At 31.3% G+C, this 22333-nt stretch overlaps 2 protein-coding genes across 3 annotated transcripts; one reads left to right on the top strand and one right to left on the bottom strand.

Annotated features, from left to right (window-relative positions):
- The first annotated feature begins 2080 nt into the window (after nucleotides 1-2080).
- LOC107490332 (arginine--tRNA ligase, chloroplastic/mitochondrial) lies at nucleotides 2081-8758 on the top strand. 2 transcript variants are annotated; one of them, XM_016111113.3, is made up of 18 exons: nucleotides 2081-2286; nucleotides 2814-2888; nucleotides 2975-3123; nucleotides 3242-3317; nucleotides 3447-3548; nucleotides 3762-3977; nucleotides 4451-4531; nucleotides 5022-5105; nucleotides 5203-5307; nucleotides 5737-5915; nucleotides 6127-6211; nucleotides 6441-6627; nucleotides 6777-6846; nucleotides 7178-7247; nucleotides 7417-7506; nucleotides 7865-7933; nucleotides 8107-8208; nucleotides 8410-8758. In XM_016111113.3, the coding sequence occupies exons 2-18, from the start codon at nucleotides 2880-2882 to the stop codon at nucleotides 8518-8520; spliced, it is 1785 nt and encodes a 594-aa protein (XP_015966599.1). In that variant the 5' UTR covers nucleotides 2081-2286; nucleotides 2814-2879; the 3' UTR covers nucleotides 8521-8758. The 2 variants fall into 2 exon arrangements, with proteins under 2 accessions (XP_015966599.1, XP_015966598.1); XM_016111112.3 differs by having other exon boundaries at nucleotides 2810-2888.
- Nucleotides 8759-12375: 3617 nt separating this feature from the next.
- Nucleotides 12376-13646, bottom strand: LOC107490333 (protein OXIDATIVE STRESS 3). The gene is made up of 2 exons (XM_016111114.3): nucleotides 13270-13646; nucleotides 12376-12997 (listed from the first exon to the last, which is right to left on the bottom strand). The coding sequence occupies exons 1-2, from the start codon at nucleotides 13554-13556 to the stop codon at nucleotides 12685-12687; spliced, it is 600 nt and encodes a 199-aa protein (XP_015966600.1). The 5' UTR covers nucleotides 13557-13646; the 3' UTR covers nucleotides 12376-12684.
- Nucleotides 13647-22333: the final 8687 nt, after the last annotated feature.

Here is a 22333-nt window from a genome sequence, read left to right as displayed (position 1 = left end):
TATCAAGGATAGTTTTTTATTATTTAAAATCTTTTTCATATTTTTTTAATGTTATATAAAGAATATAAGATAAGAGATCTTACGTTATAATAATAATTAAAACATAAAAAAAATCTATCCCCATTGAAAAATTTTCAGTAAGTTGTAACTGCTGTTCCACTGCTACTCAAAACTACAAGCATCTCGCTTAGTGTTTAATAAATTAAAATAGAATTTGGATTCTCTAGGGTTTTGAATTTTATTTTAGAGAGTAAAATATGATCTCTTATTATTTATTTCATAAGTGGGATAAAAAATAAATATGAAAAAAAATTATTCAAAAATAAAAGATCACACTTTACTTTCTAAAGTAAAATTCAAACTTTAGAGCATCCAAATCCATCCAAACGTAAAATTACTTTTATTTTTTCATAAAATCATTTAAAAAAGATAACTCGAAAAAAAGATATTTTCTTCCTCCTCTTTTTATTGATTTTGCAATATTATGTATTTTTTTCTTTTTTATTTGATTTTTTCTCCCAAGAAGAATTATAAGAAAACGAAATAAGAAGACGAGGAAGAAAAAGCAGTAGAAGATGAGGAGAAGGAAGATGAAGAGTTTTGATTCAAAACTTATCAAAATAAAAAATACACCCAAAAATTCTTAAAATATTACACCTAAATTTGATGTAAATACAGAAAAATATTTTCTTTAATACTGCATTTTTTCTTCCTTTTTCTTATTTCTTTTAGTTAAATGAATGTAAGTTCATCCTCTTCGAAGTAATGTTGCAACATTATGTGTTTCTTCTTCTTCTTTATTTGATTTTTTGTTTTTATTATTGTTAAGAGAGTAAAACAAGCAAAAATTTGAGAAAATAAAACAAAAAAAAGATGAATAAAAAAAAGATGATGATGATGAAAAAAAAAATGCAGTAGACACATGAGAAGGAAGAAGAGTAACAGTTTTGAATTATGTAGAACTTATCACTTATCAGAATAAAAATACATTAAAAAATTTTTAAAATATACCTAAATATTTTCGTATTACACCCAATTTTGCTGCAAATACAGAAAAAATATTTTTTTCTAATGCTATATTTTTTCTTCTAAATTGAATCACACCTCAGTCACTTGATTGGATTTAAAACAATAATCAATTCCGTTCTCGTTCAAGTGATAATTTGAACTTGAATTATTTATTATTTTCAACAAAATGATGGAGGAAAAAGAGTAAAAAAAAAAATTCTATTAAAAAAAGAAGGAGGAAGAAGTGGTGTTGACCGTGATAATAATAAAAGAGAAAAATTACGACAAAAAAGTACGGAAAAAAAAAACATAAAAGCGCGTAATATAAATGACTTATATGATTTGTATGAAAAAAATTACTTATATGTGAAGAATAATTTTTTTATTTATATTTATTATAATTATTTTAAATTAAACTATTTTAAATTAATTAAATAATTAATTTACTTATCTATTTAATCAAGTATCAAAAATTTAAATTTCACATTTTATACATACCGCAATCTATTTCTACTTACTTTTATTAGATATAATTTTGTTATTTATATTTATTAAAAGTTAGGCTTACTTTGATTTACAAAACGAAAAATATATATAATTTTGTAAAAATTATATTTTAAAAAGAGTTCCGCTTGTACTTAAAAGTTAAATCCCTAGATATGTCATTTTAAAAATTACCGTTGATATATTAGTTATAAAAAATAAGATTTTAATTAACCAAATCTTATAAATGTAATAATTATCAGAAGTAAAATAAATTCGTGTTGAAATATTTTATAGTTGTGACTAATTTAATAACAAATTTGTATATATACATAGTTATATTTTCAAGCATATTTTTGTTATTTTCATTTTTTTAATCATGTATTGTATTCATATCTAAATTTTCAGAGATATATTTTGTGTTTATTCTTTATATCATTGAACATTTGGAATTGAAGTGTAAATGCTAATATGATCTGCCACATCCTGAACCGGGTCGGCCCGATTTGGGTCCCAAAAGGCCAAAACAAATCGATTCAGACCCGGGCGACCCATCCCACACCGGGGAGTGCTGAACTCCGATGAGAATGTTGAAACCAATTTTTTTATTTAAAAAACAAAAGTCAACGGCAAGTAATGGGATAGTAACATGGTTCGGGTGGTTAAGCTTAACGGTGTTTGTTGCGCCTCCGTGTCCCGTTCTTGTTTCCCTCCATTGCTGATTTGCTTTTGAGGTGCTATAAATGGCAATTCCATAACGGAAGCTCAACAACAAGAAGTAACACTCTTCCTCTGGTCAGTTTTCTCTCTATCTTTCAAATATTCATTTCAATTTCTATGCTTTGTTCCACTAGAAATAAGTTTACTTCACGGCACGGTCACAATCTGATGAGCTTCATAGTTTGCCCTTTTTCTTTCTTACTCATGTTAAAAAGATGTATCTTCTATTTTTATTTTGAAGAGCTAGAAGGGTCTCTTGTTTGATTTTCGCTCTCAAGTTTTGTATACAACTTATCTGTTTGTAGACACGGGTTTTCTGTTTTCTATTATGTTATCTTTGTTAATGTTTGAAGTGATGATAGTATGCAACACTGCAAACTTGAGTTCTGTTACAATATATTATCCTATTTTGGGTTTGAATCTTTCTAGGGTTTTAGACTGTAGTAAGTGTAAGTACACTGGAATAGAAGTTACATTTTCAGTCATGAATTAAGAAGTTGATTATTAAAATGCTTATTTGATTCTCTTTCCTTTTTTCCTCCCCCCCTGATTACACCCTGCATCGATGACATGAGTCCGTTTTGTTGCTGTTGTGTAGACAGGTTTACTGAAGATTGCATACCGAAAATTTTGTTACAACGGCAACTACGGCACAGACATTGTCAACCATGGCAGTTGTAAGTTCATTGAGTTCCCATAGGGCATCCTAAATTTTTGCAATAAGGTGCTAATCTTAGGACTAATGTTGTTTGTTTCGATCCAGGGTGCCGAAAACATGGGTAATGTTAAAAGGCAGTTGGTACAGCTGTTTGAGGTATCTCTGCAAGCAACCGTACCTAGCGAGACAGATATAGCACCATTAGTTGATGCTTGCATTGCAAAATCTGGTGTAAGATTTGGCGATTACCAATGGTGAGTTGAAAGTTGAAACATTTTCCCGCCAGTCAACATATACCTGAGGCTGTAATAGCATTGTTTATCAAGCATTGTAAACCACTAAGTTTTATTAATAATGTTTTTTCCTTGGCAGTAATAATGCAATGGGTTTATGGTCTAAGATAAAAGGAAAGCAGACAGAGTTTAGGGGTCCGACTGCTGTTGGGCAGGTATAACATGTGAAGTTTCTTTTACTTCTTCCTGCTTCACCAGTGTTTATTTTCTTTTAAATTCTCATATGAATTATTGATTTTTGAATAAGACTCTGACTTTTCTTTGTCAAATGATACTGTGAGTAGGCCGTAATGAAGAATCTTCCCCCTTCTGATATGGTAGAATCATGCTCTGTAGCTGGCCCTGGATTTGTGAATGTTGTCTTATCAAGGAATTGGATAGCAAAGGTGACTGCATTTTCGACCTTCTAGTTCTAAAAGTAGTATCTATCTTATATCCGAGTCCCCCTCCCCCTCTTTTTTTGGGGGTTTTGGGAGAGGTTTCCTCTGGCTTGATCGAAAGTTGCTACTCTAGAAAGTAATTGTTTTCACCTTGTTTGGATTTTTGAGCTTATTCAAGAATTCAGTTTGCAATTAACATGAAAAATATTTGTTCTGCAGAGCTTACAAAAGATGCTAATTGATGGTATTGATACATGGGCACCATGCCTTCCAGTCAAGAGAGCTGTTGTCGATTTTTCGTCACCCAACATAGCAAAGGAAATGCATGTTGGTCACCTGAGATCTACCATTATTGGGGACACATTGGCTCGCATGCTTGAATTTTCACACGTGGAGGTTCTACGCCGAAATCATGTTGGTGACTGGGGAACACAGGTAGATATAGTATCCCAAATTATGCTATTTGTGTCATCAAATTTAAACTTGTATGTGGTTATTATCAAAGCTTGGTTTCTTCATATGCCTCTGGGCAATCGTTTGCAACAATCATTTAACTTGACAAGTTATGTTTATTATCATTTACTTGGTGACTTGGCAACTAAATAATAATTCTGTTTGGGACAATAAATGTTTTAAGTTGCTTTTATGTCTTCATTATCAAAAAAACTAGGAGGAATCAGGCATTGTGTGATACTGTGATCTCTACTAAGACACTGTTTCCTATCTCTCTGGGGCAAATAGTTGGATATTGAGCTGTTTCACCTTCTCCCTGATTAGCAATGTCCTCTGATTTGTTATAGGGATATCCTTTTGGCATATTTGCTTGAATTATAAAACATTCCATTTTGGAAAGTTCTCATTTTGGTATTTGCACCATATGGCTTCAAGTCCAACCATTTATTTTGCAGTTTGGAATGCTCATTGAATTCCTTTTTGAAAAATTTCCAAACCCAGAAGATGTCAATGAAGCAGCCATTGGAGATCTTCAGGTGAGAAATACATTAAGATGTATTTATTCCCATTATTCTTATCTAGATTTTAAATATATATTTTTATTGGTGTTTCTTCATCCACATCTTACAAATATATCAAATGTTAATTTTCTTTTTTGTGTAGTAATTCTAATTAAATTAATTTTTCCGCATGGAAGCAAAACTATGCATTCCTTAGGTATGTAGGAGTCAATTTGCAATAAATGCTATCAAACTTCTAAATGGGCAAAGGCCTTACATAAAAGTGATTAGTTATCTCTCTTCATTTCTCTTTAAAGTAGAAAGAAGGTAAAGGGTGAAGCAATTGTTTGGGTTATGTTTGATCATGAATATTTCTCTTTACGAATTACTGCAAATGAGCCTTCAACCTGGCAATGATAATGTTTATGGTTTTGACAACATATATTTTTTATGATACTTTTTTTTCCCTGGAAAAGTTGGATTATTATCAGTGATTCTAATATTTCTGAGCTGCTGAATTTCTCAGACATTTTATAAGGCATCAAAAGCGAGATTCGACAGTGATCCTGAATTTAAACAAAGGGCTCAACAGGCTGTTGTCCGGCTTCAGGTAATTTATATCTTGATTATTATTTTTTTCCTGATTTCTCTATTCATAAATCTTGTGAAACCTTCTTTTGAATTTTGTGTATATGTAATTTTTTTAGGGTGGGGAAGACACATATCACAGGGCTTGGAAACAAATTTGTGAAATTAGTAGAACTGAATTCCACAGGGTCTATGAACGCCTTGGTATTCAATTGGAGGAAAAGGTAAAGGTTCTAGGTTCCTTTTTTAATCACTTTGTTCACCAATGATGCCTATTCTTTTTATTCAATTCATGATATAGGTCTGATTCTGTCTTTATAACTAATAGTATGATTAGTTGATTGCTTTACTCAAATTACCATTGGGAACCTGCTCTCTTTCTCTCTTATGTCTGGTTAAATTGGTCTTCTGTTGAAATTATATTCTAACAAGATTTTATATGAAATAGAACTCCTATTTGGTTTATTGCTTTATTAATATTGTAGCTGGAAGGGCATTATTTGTGATGTCATTATGCCACTATTTAAACTTAGTGTAGGAATGAATCAATAATACATTGAGTATATGTTGAACTAATTAGAGGATCTTTTACTTACATCAGTAAATATCCCCTTTTTTAGTATTCTACTGAATGATGATATATTTGATCACAGGGAGAAAGCTTCTATAGTCCATATATCCCTGGGGTTTTGGAGGAATTGAATAAAAAAGGAATCATCGAAGATGATAAAGGTGCTCGTGTGATATTTGTTCAGGATGTAAACATTCCACTGATTGTTGTGAAGAGTGATGGTGGTTACAACTATGCTTCAACTGATCTAGCAGCACTTCGGTCTGTTTCTGTCTTTAGGCTTTTGTACATGTTTTTGGAAATCTGTTACAATTGCTGACTTTGTATACTCAACTATTTTGTCAACATTTGTCTTGGATATTTCATGTGATATTTTCATCACTCTGCAATGTTATCTTTGTGTGGAATTGGAAATGTATTTACTGGGGAACCTTCTCCACTTTGATTATCTTTTTTATTTGAACCATTGTAGGTATCGGATAAACGAAGAAAAAGCTGAGTGGATTATATATCTCACAGATGTTGGGCAGCAGCAACACTTTGATATGCTATTTAAGGTATACCTAAATTAATAATTATCATAGTATCATATGGTTACTTTATCTTCTTGCTTATCCAAGTGTATGTGTTGTGTTGATTTCATCCATAAATATGTCCAACTACTTTGCTTTTGTTTTATTAACTTTTAAATCAAATTTTAAAATGACAAAATCGTTTAATTTTTCATGGTACTGCAAGTGCTTCTGCTTATGTTCCAATGAGCTAAAGTGTTAATTGTCATTTCAGGCTGCTAAGCGCGCAGGTTGGCTGCCAGCTGATGATGGTTCATACCCAAAAGCTACTCATGTAGGTTTTGGTCTTGTTCTTGGGGAAGATGGAAAAAGATTTCGGACTCGTAGCACTGAGGTTGTTAGATTGGTTGATTTGCTTGATGAAGCCAAGAATCGCAGTAAAACTGCCCTTCTTGAACGTGGTAAAGTACTAAAGTACCAGTTTCCTGGTTGAATTTTTACTTCTTATCTTCATCCAAGTATCTGTGGCATGAATTTTTGTTTAAGATCTATGAATGCATGCCAGATTTTACATCAGATTTTTAACCCTCCAAATCCTATGTTCTTTCAGATACAGCTAAAGAATGGCCCGAGGAGGAGGTTGAGAAAACATCACAGGCAATTGGTTATGGTGCTGTTAAGTAAGCTCATCTCACATTGACTACTCCTCTTTCTATTCTAAATCAACATTATGTCCTGTCGTACAATGTTGTTTTCTGCTTATTTGCAGTGTTAGTTTTGTAAAAGACATATTGGCTAGTAAATTCCTGTGGACTGAATTTTTTAGATTGTTATAAGTGGGATGTTTAAGTTTTTTTGCCAATGATCTGAATACTGTTGATACATACTGATTTTAATTCTTTAGGTTTCTTCTTGCTAGTGTTAAATGCTAAATAGATAAGTCACAACTATGTAACTTGGCCTCCTAAATGAGTTATTGGCTTGTAATCTCATCTTTGATGGTGTTTACAGGTATGCTGACTTGAAGAACAACAAACAAACAAATTACACATTCAACTTTGATCAGATGCTCAATGATAAGGTGCTAAACTATAGCTGTGCAAATTTTGTGTTCCTGCTTTGGAAGCAAGAGCGAAACAGATCTTAGTTTTAATGACCATTATTTATGTGTTCAGCCGCTTTTTTTTCTCTCTTAATAGATCAGACTTGTAAGCTAGTACTCTCTTCACCATATTGAACTCCTGAAACAGGGCAATACTGCTGTATATTTGCTGTATGCACATGCTAGGATCTGTTCGATCATCAGGAAATCTGGTAAAGACATAGAAGAAGTAAAAAGAGTAAGTTTGTTTTCTTCTTGGGATCAAGATGTACTGGTTTATTAACTGTTATATGTAGTTAGTTGTCAAAAAAAATCCATAATTATTTCAGTATTTTTTATATGTATAGTTTCACAATTACCCCACATAATGGGAAAAAGTTTGGAAGTTGTTTTGTTGTTTAATTTTACAAGATACATGATACAAATATCAGAGCTATGGCTAGGTTTGCTTTCTGGCATGGTTAACTTGTATACTTCAATTTAGCACCCTTCTATTGTAATGTGATTGTGATATTATTTAGTTATTCAGTAAGCTAAAGATCAATTAGTGCATATTTCTTACTATCTACTTTATATTTAACAACTTATTGCGACAGAATGCTAAAATAGCGTTGGATCACGAAGATGAGCGCGCATTGGGGCTTCATTTGATACAATTTTCGGAGGTTGGACATGTTCTTGAGCTTTAGACCTTTATTTATAACTGTTACTGGAGCTCTATTCACATCAAGAAAGGAATTTGACATAAAACCACAATTCAAAAATGGCTGGGTAGTCCAAAAAACCATACTTATGCTCATGTAGTCATGTGGATCTTTGTACGGTTTTGTTTTTTCAGGTTATTGAGGAAGCATGCACCAATTTATTGCCTAATGTCTTGTGTGAATACCTCTATAATTTGTCAGAAATCTTCACAAAAAAGTTTTATTCTAATTGCCAGGTATACTTCTAAAGCCAACTTATGGTATATTTATCGTTGCTATTTTCACAACTTTACTTCTGATGCAGTGAAAGAATATTAGAATAATGTTTAGATAAGTCATAAGTTATGTGTACACATTAAGTGTGGAATGCTGTGTTGTCTCACATCGCATTAACATTTTTCGCGAGTCCTTTAATCGAACAAATTCGCTCGTGGCAGGTTGTTGGGTCGCCTGAGGAAAGTAGTAGACTCTTGTTATGTGAAGCAACAGCAACTGTGATGAGGAAGTGCTTCCATCTCCTTGGAATTGTACCTGTTTATAAGATATGACCTCTTTCATAAAGGATTCCTTCAAATTCTAAAGCTTTTGCAGCTCTAATTTTTTATTTGTATATAAGTTTTAAGGACAATCACAAAATCAAAACTCTTATGGTAAACTATTATATCTGTTTTTTTTATGACCATTCACGCGGTCAAGGTAAAATGTAGTTATTTTTGCTGATTTAGTATTACATATTTCGATACACAAGTAAAACTGCATCAAAATTAAATTTAAATTATATTACTATATCTACCTCTCTTTTTGTTTATTTGCATTTTTGAGATTAAAGCAGCAACATAGTGAATGCTTGATAGTTGATAGGGAATGCTTTATAGCATAGAAATTTTAATGAAAGTTCACTTAAAATTTATTTAGTTATATCATATTCCTTGTAACTTAAGTTTTAGACACGTAAAGGACACGGAATATTAAAATAAAATATAAATATCCAATAACATCAAGAAGTTATAGTTTATACGTTTTTCCGAGTGAGTGAAGCTAAGATTATGAGTTTGAGTATAAATATGTACTTGGAATCAAACAAAAACGTCTGGTATGATGAAATATTCTATACCAATACGTTTGTTCAAAGGCAGGTTTTAAGCTACAGTTGTTAAGAAAGATTAATACACAACCAATTAATGTTTGTATCAAAATTCTTTTTGGCATTATTTTATTCTGTGTATTTATAGAAATTTTTCGAATAATATCACAATTCATCTGTCGTACAATAATATACTGAACTATTTCAATAAGTCTGCGAATAAGATATCCAGCATATTATATATTCTGTTAAAAAGAATTTTTCGCATAAATTGTTTTGAATGGATAAATCAATCATTTTATCTGACATTAATCCTCTCATACTTACTAATTGGTGATAAACAATAAGTGAATATGATTCCCTAGTATAGATTTCATAAACCCTACAACTTTAAATCATTAATTAAAAAGATATTGTAGATGGTTTCATTTATACTTGCGCTTGAACTATATAATCTTGTATTATCATATTGACATTAGTTTTATATTTGTACTCACTGTTTGAACTGGAAGGAAATAGTTGTAAGGGGTGTTTGTTAGGATTTTAGCTTGTAAATGAGAGTTTGCATAAAATTAATTTTATAAAATTGATTTTGATGAAAAGTAATTAAGTTTTGGTTAATTTTGTTTGACAATCTTTATATCAAAATTGATTATAGTAAAATAAATATTATTTGGATTATACTACTCAAAATTACTTTTAGATGAAAAATTACTAAAAGAGACATCAATCTAAATAATTTTTTTTATATACATACAAAATCAGAAGACTAACAAAAATAATATAAAAAATATTTTTATGGTATAAATAAAATAAATACAATAAAAAATAAAAATATGAAAGAGAGTATTATAAATTTTATAATGTCAAACAAAAAGAAAATATTCTATAATTTTTTTAGTACTATCAGTACTCTTTAATTTAGTATTATTTTAGACTATAAATTTTTATTATTTATGACTCTATTATTACTTATAATTAATTTTTTATTTATTTTGTCCTTTTTTTAAGGATCATAATTTATATTATTCAAAATTTTGATAATAAACGACAAATAATAAATAATAAAAATTCTATAAAATCAACAACATATATCATATGGACAAAAAAATACCATAAAATCAAATAAAAAAATAAAAAATTTCATACACAACATAAATACAATGTAGGAAATGATAGAAAAAAATTTATATGAACAAAAATAATAAAAATATCATTAAAAAAGTCAACAACATTTATCATATGAATAAAAGAGCACTACACAAATAATATAAAAATATTGATCATATAAATAAAAAATATAATAAAAAATAAATAAATAATATAATAAAAAACATAAAAATTAAAATATGAAAATGAGTATTAAAAATAATAAAAAAATTACAATATTCAATTTGCTAGTAATTGAAACAAATTTGAACTATTTTGATGAAAAAAGAAGTTGTGACTAAGAACTATGAAAAAGAACTACAAAGAACTAATGTAAAAGATAGTTACTGATATTCTTTTTATATAAGAAAATAAAGGGTATGGTTGGTAAAAAAAAAAAAAAATTTTCACCTAATTTTTCACGGGTGATAAGCAACTATGAACATGAAACGCAGAAGCTACAAATTTTAGCTTTTCTTGAACGTGCGTTAAGTGTAGAATTATTTCTTCGTTCAGAAAGACAAAATTACCAAACATAAAAGCGAAACTTTCAAAAAGCTCAAACGTGTTTGCCAAACACACCCTAAATTGTGTGTATAATGAATAATTATAAAAAATTAACAAGAATTACAAAAGAAAAAAAAAAAGTTGGATCCTTTGTTAGTGTTTCTATATTCTTCCTATCAGAATAGACACAAAATACATTGATTTAGACACAAACTATATTCATATACAATTTTGTGTCTCTGTATTTCTGTCTTAGTGTCCTGTCCTTAAACACCTAAATGACTATGTTGCAAAATGAGCAATCAATTTGATTCACAGTTATATTTTTTAGAGACTAATTTGAGACGTTGATATTTAAAAAACTAAATTGAACACATTTAATCTTTTTATAAACTATTTTGATTATTAACACTAACATTTTATTCTTACAAGGACTAAGGGTGTGTTTGACAGAGAAAAAACACGTTACAAAATTTTTGGTTTTACTCATTTTTTTTTGAAAGTTTCAATTTTCCTGGTTTTACTCATTTTTCTCTCTATAAATATAAAAGTGATTTTGGTCACAAAACCACATTTACAAGATGCAAAAATTTTTAACTTCTACGTTGTACTAACTGACTTTTAGCTATTAACATTTAACATTTATTTTTTTTATCAATTTTATCTTTTATACATATTATTATTATATTATTTATAAAATTCTCATATCTCTTTATATGAATTTTTTATTATTTATTATTTATATTTTTTATTAATTTTTTATTTAACATTATATATTTTTATAATAGTAATTTTGTGCATTATATTTATTATTATTTTTTATAATATAATTTATTAATTTTATTAGATAAAATAAATTAAACATAAACATTAACCATAAATAATAATAATAATAATAATAATAATAATAACAATAATAATAAATTATAACATACTAAAAAAAATACTAAAAATATACTATATAAAAACATATAAAAAAATTAAACATCTATTAAAAAAATGAGATTATATCTTTTTTAGTAATTATATATCTAAAAGTGATTTTAATTAATATTATCCAAATAATATTTATTTTATCAAAATCAATTTTAGTATAAAATTACCAAACATAAATTGTAAACACAAACTTACCTTTACCCAAAATCAATCTTATAAAATCACTTTTATTCAAATTACAGTTTTGACAAACCACAGTCAGTATCCAAAGGTACTTAAATTTGATAGCTCACCATTCTTAAACCGTCTATTTTGGCCTTTACCAGTTCACCAAACCTGGATTTTTCACCAAACATGGATTTTGTGTCAACTAATTTCACTCCCAGAAACTGAGTTACACTTTGAAATCCCAAAGTTATATAGTTTTTAGTTACCACATAGAATAACTAATGGTTATCTTTTTATTTTTCACTTTGATAGTATGATGATAATACATAGTATTGAACCTCCACTTTTATTCCTTCATGATGAAGTGCCACACGGTATAAAGGAGCCATTTTTTTTGCAGCTGTTTATGGTTCTTAGCTCATTCAATTTCAGATGTCCTTGAATATACTTTAAAAAATAAATAAAGGAATAAATAAAACCTTATTGAATATATATTGCTTCAAGTATCCACAAACATTAGCTTCAACCCATGTCAAGTATCAAGAGAATAACTAGTATGAAATAGAGAAACTCATTTCCAAATTTATTTAATAGGTTAAACAAAAAAGGTTACATAAGTTTCCTTTCTACCCATTTTTCCCCACAATAATTGTGATTGCCTAATACTAATAGCCCCTTCATTTCCCTACTTATCAATAATTGAACCCTAGTTATAATATACCACCATGGAAAACAAAGCAACAAGGAATCATAATTCTAGGTAATTAGACTCATAATTAGCTGAAAATTTGGATTAAAAAACAAAAATTTTCCGGATTTTTGTACATGATGGAAAAACCTAAGCTCCCAATAATGGCTAAAACACAATTCAAAAGTTCTTGTGTACAGAAATAGAAGGCCTAGAGCCACCAAGGAAACTCCCTTTTTTGCTTTGTAAAGACAAAAAAGACCCTCTTGTGGATGGAGAAGTTTTCTTTGAAATTGTAGGCTTTGGAGTGAATGATATTCTATTATTATTATTATGGTTATCCAAGCCTCCACCATAGCTTTTACAAGACTTCATTCTCTTGCTATAAGTTGTTGTTGTTATTCCTTTCTTTGGAAGATCTTCTATGCTTTGCACCCTTCCCAATGAAGTGAAAGATTGTGCCTTCCCTTCATAGAACATAGATAACCCTCTCCTGCCACATTTCATCAAAGTCAAAAATTAAGCAAAAAACAAATAAATAACTCAATATGAGAAAAAAATACTAATCATCAAAGTTCGTTTCTAATAATAATATATGATAAAACTTAACATACTTCCAAGAATGGAATGCATTGGTTACTAAACAAAAATTATAATAAAATTTCTCAATAAAAAACTCTTCACATATAAATGTTGCACTAATGATAATAATAATAACAATTAAAAAAATAATAATCAAGAAAGAGATGAGGATATATTGCTTACTTTATAGGGAGATGGTTCATGAGCTCTGATAGTTCATACAAAGGTCCATCTTTTGAATGTGATGATGATGAAGAAGAAGAAAATGATGATGATGATGCATCCTCAGTCAACTCATCAGATGAATATGATGAACACAAAGAATCCATTGTGTCTTCTGAGATTGATCCAATGGATATTGATGAATCACTGCTACATTCACAATGATCCTCCATTATTATTCCCTTCACATTATTCTTCTTATTATCATTACTCATTTCTATAAACGTTTCTTGTGCCTTATTCCCCATTATTATTATTCAGATATTCAACGAAGAAGAAGAAGAAGAAGAAGAAGAAGAAGAAGAAGAAGAAGAAGAAGAAGAAGAAGAAGAAGAAGAAGAAGAAGAAGAAGAAGAAGAAGAAGAAGAAGAAGAAGAAGAAGAAGAAGAAGAAGAAGAAGAAGAAGAAGAAGAAGATCTTGGTTTGAATGGTTTCTCTCTGATCTAGGAAATGCAAAAGGCCTTCAATTCATGACGCTACCGAAAAACTCTCAATGAGTTATAATAAAATATTGATTCTTATTTATATGACTGCAAATGAAAAAAAGAAGGATTGGATAACTTTGACCAATTAAATTATTAATTAAGTTGTGTATGGATAATACTAATATAAAAATAGTTAAATGTTTGGGATTATCATATCAAGTTAGAATAGAATCATATATGGTGTGAAATTCATAACATGTCAATTAGGACAACTAGGACTAGAAATGAGGATAAGATCTAAATTTCAAAACATCCATATCATGGCCTGAGTCATCCTCATAACTACCCTCTTTTAATTTAAGTTTTTTATTATTTTGAGGGTCACTTCACACTCAGGTCCACATCTTCTTCTTACCATCTTCATTTTGCTTCATAAAGCCACGACAAATACGAATATTCCCTCCTTTTAATGCAAAAAGGACCATCAAAATAAAATAGGTTAAGAATTATTTAAATAAAAATATCAAAAACATTTTTTTATAAAAATATTATTTATTTATTTAGTTATATTTTAAATAAAAATAATATTTTTATAATATATTAAAATTTAATCTTATAATTTATCATCTAAAAATAAAAAAAATTATATAAAAATAATTATAAAATCTTTGTTAAAATACCCACTAATAGATTGTATATGATAAGATAAAAGTAGGATTTACACAAATGAAACGTGCACTGAATTAACTTTGTAGCTTCTTTTTTTTTTTAAAAGTAAAACTAATTAAATTTGTAAATTTATAAACATTAATTGGTGTTGAATGTATAAAATAGAATTTAGACTCAATATTTAGACAAATAAATTAATTATTTAATTAATTTAAATTAATATTTTTAATGACTAATAATGTCCTTAACATGTTGAGTTAAAAGATATCATATAAAATTAAAAACGTATAGTATTTACACGATATTAATATCATCTTATTGTGTATAGTTAAAAAAAATTGCTATATATTTTATTAATAGTTAATTTTTTAAAATTAGACAAATTTAAGAATAATCTAGAATATCAATATTATATAAAGAAAGATATCGTAAAAAAAAATTTTATTATTATTATTATTTGTAAATTTTTTTAGAATATAATTAAAATACAATTTTAAACAATTCTATTATGCTAACCTTCTAGAATAGTAGGATATTAATTTCACTACCCGAAATTGAACTTTTCTCATTTCTAATTTTATCAACATACAAATCCGTTTATCTTCTTACCATTACACAAATGACATTGCTCTGAGGACCATTAATGCAAATTAAATTTCTTATAACGCCTCCATTCATTTAATTAGCCTTAAATATCTCTGTTGTATAGACAAGTTTTTCAATCCTTTCTTTCCTTTTCCTTTCTTTTTTAATCGCATTTTAATTAGTTTTCTTTTTTCCTAAATACTCGATTTCCACACCCACGTGTTCCAAACTTATAGATGGATGGAAATTGCATGGGCAGTTTCCAATTGGTTGGTTGAACTTTATGGCTTTGTCATTTATCATGCTTATGCTTGTTTGCCCTATCATCATGTCATGTCACCATTGCTCACAAATTGACCTATGCTTCATCAATAACATTTTGTCACAATTATGCCAACCATATAGAATGGCATTTTATCTTAAAAATGAGTAGAATGAATCAATGAACCAAGAATTGAAATACTGATAAATAAATTCCTAGAAAATGTTTTATTAGTAGTTGATGGCATATAATTAATTAATTATATATCTCAATAATATTTTTTTAGAGGAGTAAACTATTATTTTTATCCATTAAAAATAAAGATGTGACTATTTTTATCCATGTAAGATAAAAATTAAAGTTATATTTCATAAATGATAGGTTTTTGCAAATAAAATTATTTAAATTCTAAAAATTAAATAAAATTTTTAAACTACGATCTAATATAATCTAACTCTAACTTCTAATCTTACTCCACACCACCACTCTCCATATTTTAAATCCTACTACCACTACTCTCATCCCCTACCACCATCGTCATCACCCTTCCTTCTCTCTCAACCGCCCCCCGATAGAACCTGGCGACAATAATCTCGGCAGTGATAGCCACTGGGAACTCCTTCCTCTCCCACAATGATCTCTCCCTTCTTTCCTCTCAAATTTTCGCACTCCAATCCCTAATTGCTGAAAGAGCCTAGCAGTGAAAACGACACAAATGTCCAACACAAGAACAATATGGAAGCACTCACAACACAATATGGCAGCAACTATAACAAGCAAATATAGCAAGTAAAGCAATGACAAGAACACACCGAGATTTTAACATGGAAAATCCCCTCAATGTGAGAGGTAAAAACTACGGGTCATCCAAACCAATGAAATAGCTCCACTATAATCAAATGAGGTACAAAAGAGTCTCAAATAAATCACAAAAACATGCATATGACCAGCCAAAACATCAAAGCACCAAAGCTCACAAATAAGAAGCAAGAAGATGAAATATACCCAAAAAAATCAAGCTACTGTCGAAGCCAATTTCTCCCTCTGCATACCTCCAATTAAAATTTCTACCGTCCAGAATGAAGAACAAAATGTGAAAAATCTACAGTTCAAATTTCACGTTGATCCAACGGTGAAAGAATGAGAAACTGCTGTTCCAAGATTGCTGCTCTGTGTAAAAACGGAAAATCTAATTTCTCTCTTGCAAAGTCAAATTCTCCTACTGCAAATCTCCAATCAACATCTCCACCGACCAAAATGAAGAACAAGATGATAGAAACACGCAGTTTAAATTTCAAGCCGATCCAACGGTGAACAACTGAGAAATTTTCATTTTAAATTTATTTCTTTGGGCAAAAACGGAAATTCTGTTTTCCCCTTTCTTTTGGTGGCTACTCTCTTTCTCTCAAAAGACCTCAAAATCTGAATTAGGATTGTGACACTAGGGTGTAAGAATACACCCCCAAAATGTTAGGCTTTTGCCTCACAAAGGAGAGAAAAACCCAACAAATCTCCCCTTTCTCGACTAGGTGGAGGCCCTCGCCATTCCGGCGATCAAACAATATGTTTCAAACTTTTCTCTTGACAATACTTTTGTCATCATATCAGCACCATTATCATTAGTGTGAACTTTCTCAAGTTCCAACAACTTAGAATCTAACACATCCCGTATCCAGTGATACCTAACATCAATATGTTTAGATCTTGGATGAAAAGTAGAATTCTTAGCAAGATGAATAGCACTTTGACTATCACACAATAACACATAACGGTCTTACTTGAAACCAAGTGCTGCAAGAAACTTCTTCATCCACAACAACTCTTTACATGCTTCAGTTGCTGCAATAAACTCTGCATTTGTGGTAGAAAGTGCAACACACTTCTGTAGCCTTGACTGCCATGAAATAGCTCCCCCCTGCAAACTTGACCAAATAACCTGAAGTAGACTTTCGAGAATCAATATCTCCTGCCATGTCCGCATCAGTAAAGCCAACTAGCAAAGGTTTCTCACCACCAAAACTCAAACTCAAGTTAGTTGTACCTTTGAGATATATCATAATCCATTTAACAGCATTCCAATGTTCTTTACCTGGATTAGAGAGAAAATGACTCACAGTACCAACCTCATGAGCAATGTTTGGTCTAGTACATACCATAGCATACATCAAGCTTCCAATAGTTGAGGCATAAGGAATTTCATCCATTGCTTGTTTCTCCTCATCAGTGGTTGGACACTGCTTGGTGCTCAACTTAAAATGAGGAGCAAAAGAACTAGCAACACATTTGGCATCATTCATGCCAAAACTTTGAAGCACCTTCTTTATGTACTTCTCCTGTGACAAATAAAGCTTCTTGGAATCTCTATAACGAGTAATAGTCATGCCCAAAATCTGTTTGGCAGGACCCAAGTCCTTCATAGCAAAGAACTTGCTCAACTGTTTCTTTAACTCATTAATCCTCAAAGCATTCTTGCCCACAATCAAAATATCATCCACATAAAGCAAAAGAATGATAAAATCATCATCAGAAAATTTTTGCATAAATACACAATGATCTGAAGTTGTCTTACGGTAACCATGCTTTCCCATAACAGATTAAAACTTTTTGTACTACTGTCTTGGAGCTTGCTTCAACCCATAAATACTCTTCTTAAGCTTGCACACAAAATCTTCCTTTTCTTTAATAATAAAGCCCTCCGGTTGCTCCATGTAGATTTCCTTGTCTAAATCACCATGAAGAAAAGCTGTCTTCACATCCATTTGCTCAATCTCCAAATCAAGAGACGCTGTTAATCTAAGCACAGCACGAATGGATGACATCCTCACAACAGGAGAAAAGATCTCCTCATAATCAACACCTTTTCTCTGGTTAAAGCCTCTAACAACCAATCTAGCCTTATACCGAGGCTTAGAATTGTGTTCTTCATTCTTGATTCTGAATATCCATTTGTTCTTCAAAACTCACATACCCTTCGGTAGCTTCACCAACTCATAGGTATCATTCTCAAGCAAGGACTTCATTTCTTCTTGCATAGCTTCAAGCCATTGAGCTTTGCTTTCATCTTCAATAGCCTCTCCAAAGCATTCAGGTTCTCCCCCATCAGTCAACAAAACAAATTCATGTGGAGAATACCTTGATGAAGGTTTTCTCTCTCTCTTGTAGACCTTCTAAGTGCATTTGCAGGAATTTCTAAAACTGGTTCTTCATCTTGATCAACATCACCAACTTCATCAAGTATCGGATCAACTGTTCCATCTTCACCTGCACTTGTATCATGCTCATTATTTTGAGCTTCAACTCTACCATATTCTACCATAGGCATAGAGAGAGTAATATCCAAGTCAAAAAAATCATCACTAGGCTAAACCGTTGGCTTCTCCGTATTATCAACATCTTTCAATGTTTGGTCTTCAACAAAGACAACATCTCTACTCCAAATTATCTTCTTGCTAACAGGATCATAAAACCTGTAACCAAACTCATCCATGCCATAGCCAATAAAAATACACTGCCTAGTCTTTACATCAAGCTTAGATCTCTCATCTTTAGGAATATGAACAAAAGCTTTACATCCAAAGACTCTTAAATGATCATAAGAAACATCTTTACCTGACCATACCTTCTCTGGCACTTCAAATTACAAGGAAACACATGGTGTCCGGTTTAAGATATGAACAACAGTGCTCAAAGCTTCACCCCAAAAGGATTTTGCCAATCCAGATTGTGACAACAAGCACCTAACTCTTTCAACCAATGTTCTGTTCATCCTTTCAGCTAAGCCATTCAACTGAGGAGTCTTTGGAGGAGTCTTCTAATATCTTATACCATGCTCTTTACAATAAGTATCAAATGGACCTGAGTACTCACCACCATTGTTAGTACAAATGTATTTCAACTTCTTCCCAGTTTCTCTTTCAACAGAAGCTTGAAATTGCTTGAACACATTCAAAACTTGATCTTTGGTCTTCAAAGTGTAAACACATAATTTTCTAGAATGGTCATCAATAAAGGTTACAAAATAGATAGACCCTCCAAGTGTTCTTGTCTTCATCGGTCCGCATACATCAGAATACACCAAGTCAAGTATCTCCGGCTTCCTTGAAGGTGGATGGCTCTTGAAAGAAACCCTGTTTTGTTTCCCAGCAAAGCAATGGTTGCACTTTTGCAAAGCAACCTTACAACCAGATAAAAGATTCCTCTTTGATAACATATTCATACCTTTCTCTCTCATATGACATAATCTCTTATGTCATAAATCAGTTTCATCAACAAACTCAGCAGCATTAACAACATCTTTCACAATCTTTGCTTGAGTTAAATAAAGAGTAGAATGTCAAGTACCTCTAGCAACAACCATGGAACCCTTGGTGAGCTTCCAACTATCACGAGAGAATGAGCTATCCAAGTCTTCATCACACAACTTACCAACAGAAAGTAAGTTCAACCGAATATCTAGAACATGCTTCACACGCTTCAAAGTCAACTTGGTACTATTGGATGTATCTAAGAAAACTCGTCCAACACCAGCACATTTTGCAACACCTTGATGAGCCATTTTCACATCACCAAAATCACTAGGAGTATAAGATGTAAACAAATATCTCCTAGATGTAACATGAATAGAAGCACCACTATCAATCACCCAACTAGTGCTATTATCAACAAGGTTAACAGATTCAAACTCTTCAACAACAAGAAAATCATCATGAGTTACATTAACCTTGTCTTCCTTACTACCATCATCTTTATTTGTGCTCTTGTCTTTACTTACTTTGGCTTTCTCCTTCTTTAGCTGCCAACAAAATCTCTTCATATGTCCCTTTTGACCACAATGATGACACTCAATATTCTTATACTTTCCTCGAGACTTGCTTCTGCTTTGATCTCTACCTTTAGGACCTCGACTTTTGTTTCTCCCCCTAGACTCAGAAACAAGAACATCTGAATATGTAGTCGATGTAACTTGTGACTTTCTTCTCATCTCTTCATTCAAAACACTGCTCTTGGCAAGATCCATAGAGATTACACCATCAGGAGCAAAATTAGACAATGACATTCTGAGAATTTTCCACGAGTCTGGTAAGGAGCCAAGAAGTAACAATCCTTGAACCTCTTCATCAAACTTGATACCCATGGAAGATAACTGATTGATAATTTCTTGGAAATTATTCAAGTGATCTGTCATTGATGTCCCATCTGTATACTTCAAAACCAACAACTGCTTGATCAAAAACATCTTATTATTCCCAGTTTTCCGAGCATACAACTGTTCAAGCTTAATCCAAAGGGTCCAAGCATGTGTCTCTCTAATAATATGGTTCAACACATTATCGTCAACCCACTACCTAATATATCCACAGACTTATCTATGCAACAAAGTCCAATCATCATCAGATTTATCATTAGGCTTCTCTGTACCAAAAACTGATTGATGAAAATTTTTGACATAAAGCAAATCTTTCATCTTTGACTTCCGCAAATCATAATTAGGACCATTAAGAGTGATCATCCTACTAGTATTAGTATTAGCTTCCATTGTTCACAGAATTACAAGCCCAGAAAAATACCAATAAGCTCTGATACCAGTATGAAAGAGCCTAGCAGCGGAAACGACACAAATGTCCAACACAAGAACAATATGGAAGCACTCATAACACAATATGGCAGCAATTATAACAAGCAAATATAGCAAGTAAAGCAATAACAAGAACATACCGAGATTTTAACATGGAAAACCCCCCTCAATGTGAGAGGTAAAAATCACGAGTCATCCAGACCAATGAAATAGCTCCACTATAATCAAATGAGGTACAAGAGAGTCTCAAACAAAGCACAAAAACGTGCATATGATCAGCCAAAACATCAAAGAACCAAAGCTCACAAATAAGAAGCAAGAAGATGAAATATACCCAAAAAAATAGAGCTGCTGTCGAAGCCAATTTCTCCCTCTGCAGACCTCCAATTAAAATCTCCACCGTCCAGAATGAAGAACAAAATGTAAAAAATCTACAGTTTAAATTTCACATTGATCCAACAGTGAAAAAATGATAAACTGCCGTTCCAAGATTGCTGCTCTTTGTAAAAATGAGAAACCTAATTTCTCTCTTACGAAGCCAATTTTTCCTACTGCAAACCTTCAATCAACATCTCCACTGACCAGAATGAAGAACAAGATGATAGAAACACGCAGTTTAAATTTCAAACCGATCCAACGGTGAACAACTAAGAAATTGCCATTTGAAATTTACTGCTTTGGGTAAAAATGGAAATTATGTTTTCCCCTTCTTTTGGTGGCTACTCTCTTTCTCTCAAAAGACCTCAAAATCTGAATTAGGGTTGTGACACTAGGGTGCAAGAATACACCCCCAAAATATTGGGTTTGGGCCTCACAAAGGAGAGAAAAATTCAACAATTGCATCCACATTGCACTCTCTCTCTATATTCTTTTATCTCCTTCTCAAACACTTCGTCCCCCTCTCTCTCTCTCCCACTTCCACTGCCTCCACTATCTCCCCTGCAACTAACTGAGAATGTATCCGAGGCCACGTACTTTTAATCTCAATTTTTTTTAAGAAAGAATACCCTATGATCTTGAAATGATGAGACCTCCTAACTATTTTGGTGACTGAAGTAGATGACGTCGTTACCGGAATCAAAGACAAAGACAACAATGCATAATTAAATGACGGCTTCACAATTTTTTGGAGAATCTTGTCCATACACAAGAGCCATTGTAGCTAAATCAATCGAATTGTTCGAAAATTGACGCCGATCGAAGATTTTGGGACAAAATGGGGAATGAAAATTCGGAGTATGAATTACAACATGTGAATTTGATTGAGTGAGTAATTGGACGAATTTGGTGAGAAAATTTAGGATTCTGTTAAAAAATTTGTCAACTTCTGAAAGTTGAATTTCTAGAGTACATAAGTTGAGGAAGGAGGAAGGGTGGTGATGATGGTGGCAGTGGTGATGATGGTGATGGCGGCAGTAATGATAGTAATTGATAATGAGAGTGGTGGTAGAATTTGAGATTAGAAGAATGGTAGTGATGTCGAGTAAAATTAAAAATTAAGTTAGGTTA

Source organism: Arachis duranensis, chromosome 5 (genome assembly GCF_000817695.3).
Source record: "Arachis duranensis cultivar V14167 chromosome 5, aradu.V14167.gnm2.J7QH, whole genome shotgun sequence".
In the NCBI taxonomy this organism is placed as follows: domain Eukaryota; kingdom Viridiplantae; phylum Streptophyta; class Magnoliopsida; order Fabales; family Fabaceae; genus Arachis; species Arachis duranensis.
Note: the sequence above shows the minus strand (reverse complement) of the source record. Positions and strands in the feature narration are given on the sequence as shown.